General features: G+C 56.0%; 1 protein-coding gene across 4 annotated transcripts in view; it reads right to left on the bottom strand.

The window, feature by feature from the left end:
- Window positions 1–2271: 2271 nt before the first annotated feature.
- The window catches only part of Atg2a (autophagy related 2A), a 20505-nt gene continuing 15740 nt past the window's right edge, over window positions 2272–7036 (bottom strand). For 2 of the 4 annotated variants that reach the window (XM_008838897.3, XM_008838896.3), the window contains exons 32-41: window positions 6172–6375; window positions 5880–5981; window positions 5711–5795; window positions 5479–5611; window positions 5317–5389; window positions 5132–5214; window positions 4797–4918; window positions 3800–3954; window positions 3078–3230; window positions 2767–3003 (exon numbers count right to left, since the gene is read on the bottom strand). In XM_008838897.3, the coding sequence (XP_008837119.1) occupies window positions 2767–3003; window positions 3078–3230; window positions 3800–3954; window positions 4797–4918; window positions 5132–5214; window positions 5317–5389; window positions 5479–5611; window positions 5711–5795; window positions 5880–5981; window positions 6172–6375 (1347 nt within the window). Of the gene's footprint in view, window positions 3004–3077; window positions 3231–3799; window positions 3955–4796; window positions 4919–5131; window positions 5215–5316; window positions 5390–5478; window positions 5796–5879; window positions 5982–6171; window positions 6376–7036 lie in introns of all 4 variants that reach the window. The other 2 variants (XM_029566329.1, XM_029566330.1) reach the window with 1 other exon arrangement.

The following is a 7036-nucleotide window of genomic DNA, read 5'->3' as shown; positions in this document are numbered from 1 at the left end:
TCTGCCCATCATTGTTGCTGTAGCGAAAGGGCCAAGGGACAGCAAAGGACTCTAAATGCCATTTTTCTGAGGGTGGCCCAGGAAGCTGGAGATAAGGGTGGAAGGAGCAGAAGGGGCCAAGAGAGAAAAAGCGAGCAACAGGCAGGAACCAGAATAGAGTGGAGGGGGAAGAGGGAGGATGGGAATTGAGGGCCTGTGTGATGCTCAGTGGTGGAGTGCTAGACTCTGGGTTCAGTACTGCACAAAAGGAGGAAGGGAGGGAAAGAGAGGGAGGATGCTGGCACCCAATCAGACTCGACAATGAGTACTGAGTGGCGAGCAGCCACTACCTGAAAGAACACTTAGTACCGCAGCAGTCCGAGCCAGCAGGAGCCTGAGAGCTGTGTGACTTCAGACAAGTAGCTTAGCCTCTCTGAAGTACTGTGGGTTCCTCCTGGGCAAACCAGGGTTTGCAAGGCCATCTCGCTTGCACACTGGTTTGGACTGGTAGGAAACTGCCTCCCCTGCCCTCCCCTCTGTTCCTGCTGTGAAGAGGGGAAGGAGGCTGCTGGGTGGGATCCCTGAGCTGGCCCAGGGGTCCAGGAGCATTCCTCCTTCTGCCCTCTCATTCCCTCCAGATTCTGGACCAAGAAGCTTCAATGATGGGTGTCAGTCTGACCTGCCGGGACCCAGAAGGCATTCTGGAAAGAAAAGGAAGCTTCTAGAGTGTACCACCCCCACTTTCCCACTGGTAGAAAAAGACCCAGAGAAGCAGAGGCTGTTGCCCAGTGTCCCGGAGCAGGGGGCCTTAGGGTAGGTCCTGCCCTCTCAGGATACAGTTGAGGTGTGTGTCCCAGCTCCCTTGGATCCTGCCTGGGAGGACATGGAAGATGTCAGAGCTGGTGACCAACTTTTTCCCAGAGCCCAGCAACCCACCCCAAGGTCTAGGCAGGCCAACCCTCTGCTACATGGGACGCCAGGGCCTCAGCCGGGCAGATACGAGTGTCTGATTGGGAATTGTCTCGGCAGTATAGATGCTGCAGCCGCCTCATCCAGAGGTGGAAACTGAGGCATAAATGGGCTTTCCCAGGGACACTGCCCCAGGCCTTTCTTTCTTGCTCAGGGCTGATGGCCCTACAGGAAGGCTCAGGGTTGGGGACATTCAGGACAGCAGCCTGAGGAGACAGCCGGGAGCTCTTACCTGGTACCTAGCTGGCCCCCGGGGCACAAGGAAGAAGTGGGGCCACCCTGCGCTCAGCACCTTTTGAGCCGTTGGCCCAGCCCCTGGTGGTGTTAATGATTAGCCTACTGCCATCAATACTGATCACAAGTGCGGTTCGAAGGGCAGGAGACCTGGACTGTGCTCGGACTGGTGGGGTGGGTCCAGGAAGTGCCAGGCTAGGCCTCAACTGCCCCTCCTAGTGGTATCAGACCCTGGCCACCCATATGCCTGTCTCCCTACAGGCTTCACTCCCTTGATCTGTCCCCCCAGCTGAGCAGCACTGGGGTGGGGTGAGGGGAATGGGGGACAGGGACAAATCATTCCTGTTCCCAGTGCTCAGATCCCCCCAGGGGGCTGCAAAGGGGGAGCAGAGGAACTTTGTTAACTTTAGGTTTCCAGAGGAGTCCCAGCAAGGTGAGGGAACTGTGGTTCCTAACCCGAGCCTCAGTTTCCCCAGAGGCTCACCTTCTTGCTGGTAGAGCTACTAGAGGGAGGGTGGGGTCAGTGAGGTAGCTCAGGAAAGAAAGCATACGGGGTGGAGGGCAACAGGCATCTTTTAAGTGCCACAGCATTGTCCCAACATCCTCTTCACCAAGGCTTGGGCACCACAAAAGCCTTCCGCTAGACTTGGTGAGAGGAGCCTCCAGAGATCTAGGGCTCAGCCTACTACAAGCGGCCACATGGGACAGTCCTAAAACCTGTCTGGGCCGCAGAGATTACCAGGCACAGCCTTAGGCTACATACCAGAGCCTCACAGGAGTGGCACAGGGCAAAGCTGGACCCTGGGGTCTATGGGAACAGAACCAAAAACTGGGGCTGAGGCAGGAGTCTAGGCCATTCCTCCTCTGGGAGCACCAGGCGACCCCTCCCAGCTTCAATCAGCATCCACCATTAACTACGGCCAGAGTGACAGGAGGGTGTCTAGGTGGAGCCCAAAGTAGGTAGAGGCTGTTGGCATGTGCAGAAGGCTGGGAGTGTGGTGCCCCCTAGTGGCGACAGGTGGGGTAATACATGCAGAGGCAGGACCTGGGGGAGTCAAGGTAGAGGCTGAGGCAGGGCAGTAGGGGCCTTACAGAGGACCTGGGAGAGGGTTTGGCGGTGGGCAAGTTTATTCCACTTCATGCAGACACTGACCCACATGCTCAAGGAGCTTAAAAATAATACACTGACCCACACAGCATCTGTCCCCCACCTCCCCACGAAACATGGAGAGACACTTGGCTGAGTGGAGTCCTTGGGTCCAAAAGCCTCTGTCCTCACTCTGGAACAAGGCAGCAGTGTGGACCTGGGTGGCAGGGAGGGGCAATGTCCTTTTTCCCCAGAGGAAAGTGCACAGACGGGGCCAAGGCCCCAAAGCCGGGAGGCCTCACTCTCACGGCAGATTGGCAACAGGCAGGGCTGGGCAGGCGTCCTTCACAGTGGCCATCCCTTGAAGGGCCTGGTGGCCTGGCTGTGGTTCACAGCTCTCATGAAACCGAGGAACTGGTGGCACCACTGGGGCTGGCCAGATATGGTAGGCATGGGAAGGTGGGTGGGCAGTACCCCAGGAAGCTGGTTGCATGTGCTCAGTCCTGGGCCTCCTCTGAGCGCCACTTGAGAGCATGGTCTTTGTGGGCATCCGGCAGGATCTGGTTGCGCATGCCCCCAAGCACATTGGATGTGGCTTCTGTGGCCACGATGATGGGCTTCACCACCGTCGGGGGCAACTGTCGGATCACGCCCCCCACGGCACCCGTCAGCCCCTTCTGTTCATGGCCTCGAGAGGCCACATCACAGATGGTCTGAGCTGTATCCAGGATGCCCTGTGAAGGGTGGGAGGTCAGAGGTCAGTGAGGATGGGGGTGAGGCAGCTGGGAGCAGAAAGGCTCATCCTCACCTCTCGAACTGCATCATAAGCTTTAGCCATGCCCTCTCGGAGGTCAGCAGGTTGCTGACCTCTGCGCAGTCTCCGTGAAGAACGTTTGTCTTGTAGAGATCGGGAGATGGGAGCCGCCGGAGACAGGATGTCATATACTGTCTCAGCTGTGGCCTGAGGAACACCAAAGGGACACCCTTCAGCCTTCAGCATCTCACCCTCCTCTTCCCCTTGTGTGGCTCCCACCACCCAGCTCAAAGAATTTTCTTTAAAAATTTTAGTGTATGCAGGGCATGGTGGCGCACGCCTTTAATCCCAGCACTTGGGAAGCAGAAGCAGGCGGATCTCTGTGAGTTCGAGGCCAGCCTGGTCTACATAGTGAGTTCCAGGACAGCTGGAGCTACAGGGAGAACCTGTCTCAAAAAAGACCAAAAAAAAAAAAAAAAAAAAATTTTAGTGTATGCTGGGGGGAGGGGCGCACGTCTTTAAACCCAGCACTCAGGAGGCAGAGGAGGTGAGGCTCTGTGAGTTCAAGGCCAGCCTGGTCTACATAGTGAGTTCCAGGTCAACTGGGTCTACAGGGAGATCCCCATCTCAAAAAGAAAAAAAAAATTAGTGTACTATTTATTTAAGATTGACAACCTATAATACCAAGCCTGCCAGTTTTCAGTGGCACTGAGGTCAGAATTGAGAGCCTGGGGACAAGGGCACCCCTTTATAGTCCAGTCCCATCCTTTACTTACCTGGATGGCTTGTACTACCCGGTTGCTCAGTTCCAGGGCGGCAGAGGCCGTGGATGATCCAAAGGAGGCGGCCCCACGCTGCAGACCCCGCATGAGCCGGCCGTCCTTCCTGTACTGTTCAATGGGTAGCCACAGCAGGTCCCGGAACCCTTGGACTGGGCGACAGGGTTATCAGAGACACCAAGGCTGTCCTGCCCTCTCTACCCTGCCCCAGGACCCCTACTTCCCCAGTGCAGTTTCTTTTTGGAGACAGTCTTGCTAGGTAGCCCTGCCTAGCCTGGCACTCACTATGTAGCTCAGCTTGGCCTTGAATTTACAGTAATCCTGCCCCTGTCATCCCAGTGCTGAATTATAGGCATGTGCTACCATGCCTGGCACCCAATGGCAATTTTGAGATTGCCTAGCAGTAAGGTAGTTTCAAGAATTCTTAGGTGTGATGGCACAAACCAGGTATAGTGTCACATGCCTATGATCCCAGAAATCAGAAGTGAAGACAGGAGAATCAAGAGTTCAAGGCCATCCTCAGCTACACAGCAAGTTCAAGGTCTGCCTGTCTCAGAAAGTGCTTGCCACTGAGCCTGACAGCCTGAATTCAATCCCAAGGACCCTCATGATGGAGAGAACCGACGCCCACAAGTCATCCTTTCATCTCCACATGCGGCATGCATGTACCCACATACACATAGACACACACAAAATAAATGTGATTTACAAAGAGCATTCTTGCCAGACGTGGTGGCGCATGCCTTTAATCCCAGCACTTGGGAGGCAGAAGCAGGTGGATCTCTGTGAGTTCAAGGCCAGCCTGGTCTACATAGTGAGTTCCAGGCCAGCTGGGGCTACAGGGAGACACTGTCTCAAAAACACCAAAAAAAAAAAAAAAAAAAAAAAGAGGATTCTTCTCTTGGAAGCCCACTCAGTCTTCAAGTTCTTCTTACTTTCCCTTCATGTACAAACAAGCAACCAAGCAAAAGAGTTCTCAAAGCCAGACACTCACAGAGCTGAACAACCGAGTGCATGGGGCCCACGCCTCCCAGCAGGCCGGGCAGCTGGTTCTTGCGGATATCTTGCAGCCACTCGTTGAGGGCATAGCCCAGCACCTTGTCCACTCCCAGCAGCCTGGAAGGGAGGGCACAGGGTGAGGTGGGGCAGAGCCTCGGGCAAGAGTAACCAAGTACCTATGAGATGAGTGCCGTGAACGTTCCAGCCCTCCCCAGGGTCCCACCCAGACAGCCTACTCAAGAGAGAAACCTGGGCCTGAGAAGGCCACATGACCAGTGAGAAGTGCAGGGGAGGATGGAGGGTCCACACAGGGACTGAACGGTGACTCACCCATGCCGGCAGCAGAGTCGCTTGAGCTTCAGCTCAGAGCAGTTGAGCTGAGCCAAGCCGATGAGGAGTCCTGCAAAAGTGCCCTGTGGGGCATAAAGACAGGGTGTGTGGCTGCAGACACTGGGCCCGATGAACACTTCCAGGACCCATACCGAGCTGCCCAGTCAGCCTGAGGTACCACTCACCACCTGGTCCATGGTGACGTGCTTGCCGTGGTAATCCAGACAGATGGGTACCTCAGACGTGAAGCGGAACTCCCTAGGAGGGGAAACAGGGAGAGGGGAATCTCTGGTCACTGACCAGGTCCCCTGCAGACTGGCCCAGAGCCCCCGTTCTACAGCCCTAACCTGAAGTAGATGGGCTGTTGGTCAGAGGAGCTATGGCCACTGCTTGGGGCCTCCTGTGGGCTGCTGGCTGTCTCTGTATCCTCTGACTGGCCTTCCTGGGGGCTGTCAGGCTGGCTGTGGGTCTCACGCCAAGCTAGAGAGGTCACAGATCCAGGATGGGACCAGGGATTGGATGCCGTGCTCCCTGGGCAAGCAGGGTCTCGATTTTCCCCTCCCTGGCCCAGCATCTCACTCTCAGCAGAAGTGTCCCCTGGGACCATAGGGTTAATGCCAGCTGCTAGGCTGGTGAAGAAGTCCTTGAGGAAGAAGAGGGCATCCTGTAGGAAGAGTTCAAGATCAGATCCAGGGGCCTGGAGATGGGGAGGGGTCACACTGGGCTCTGCCCTCACCCACCAACTCACCTGGTCCACATTGAGCCGCAAAGGCATCATCGAGACTCGGAGACAGCACTCTGGTCCACCCAGGCTGCTGGTGGGGGCCACGTGCAATGCCTTGATGGTGAGCTGAGGGTGGAGGGCAAGTTCTGGGTGTCTGCTGGGCCTTGGAAACCCCTGTTCCCAAATGCCACCCCATCAAGCCAGCCTCTGCCCATGCTGTTCCTCCCCCAAGCCCTGGCTGGGTGCTGGTCACCACCAGGAACACAAATCCCTCAGGTGGTTCTGTGGAGACAAGGTTGCCCATGCCCTGCCGCACCATGTTGGAGTGCGTGCGCCTCGGCAGCCGCTCGCTCGTATGCAAGTGCAGAAACTTGTTGATCTTGGAGGTGGCCAGGCGGTCGCGGATCTCTAGCTCCTGAACGATGAGGACCTGGCGGGACAGTGGCTGCTCCTCCAATTCCTGGCTGGGGGCTGTGACAGTGGTTGGCTCTTCTGGGTACACCTCGTGCTGGAAGCTCACCTGTGGGTGGATGAGGCCTGAGCCGGGCCCCAGGGCCCCAAAGGGAAAGGGAAGGTCTGGCTCAGACCCCTTACCCCCTGAGAACCTTCCTGTCCCTGTCCCCACCTCAGCCCTACATTTGACTGCCTACATAGTTGACTATTAGGACTGATCTCTATCTGGCAACACTAAACTTGACTTTGGAGGTCCAAATCCACCTCCATCCCCATAGCCTTTGCTTCATGTAAGGGGGTACAGGCCCCTCTTCTGTACCTCACTGGCCTCCAAGTGCCTCCCTCTGCCAGCCACAGCCCCATACTCTGTAAGCCATGCTACACACACACACACACACACACACACACACACGCACACATGCCATGCCCCCTCCTGGAGGTGCCTAGTTCAGACCTCTGGCCACTAGGACGTTGTCTCCTGATCCTTCCCTGAAGCTCAGCCCCTTGCCCCCAACAGCCACCTGTCTTGATTCTTCCTCAGCACCAGCTGGGTCTCTTTCAGAAAGTTAGGACTCCCTGCACACCTTTTTTTTTTTTAAAAAAAATATTCTTATTATTTTTATTTTATGTGTATGTGTGTATTGCCTGCATGTAAGTAAGTGCACCTATGTCCTGCAATGCCCACAGAGGTCAGAAGAGGCTGTCGGATCCCCTGGAAGGAGTTATGG

Source organism: Nannospalax galili, unplaced genomic scaffold, assembly GCF_000622305.1.
Source record: "Nannospalax galili isolate Female #2095 unplaced genomic scaffold, S.galili_v1.0 scaffold1659, whole genome shotgun sequence".
Classification (NCBI taxonomy): Eukaryota; Metazoa; Chordata; class Mammalia; order Rodentia; family Spalacidae; genus Nannospalax; species Nannospalax galili.
Note: the sequence above shows the minus strand (reverse complement) of the source record. Positions and strands in the feature narration are given on the sequence as shown.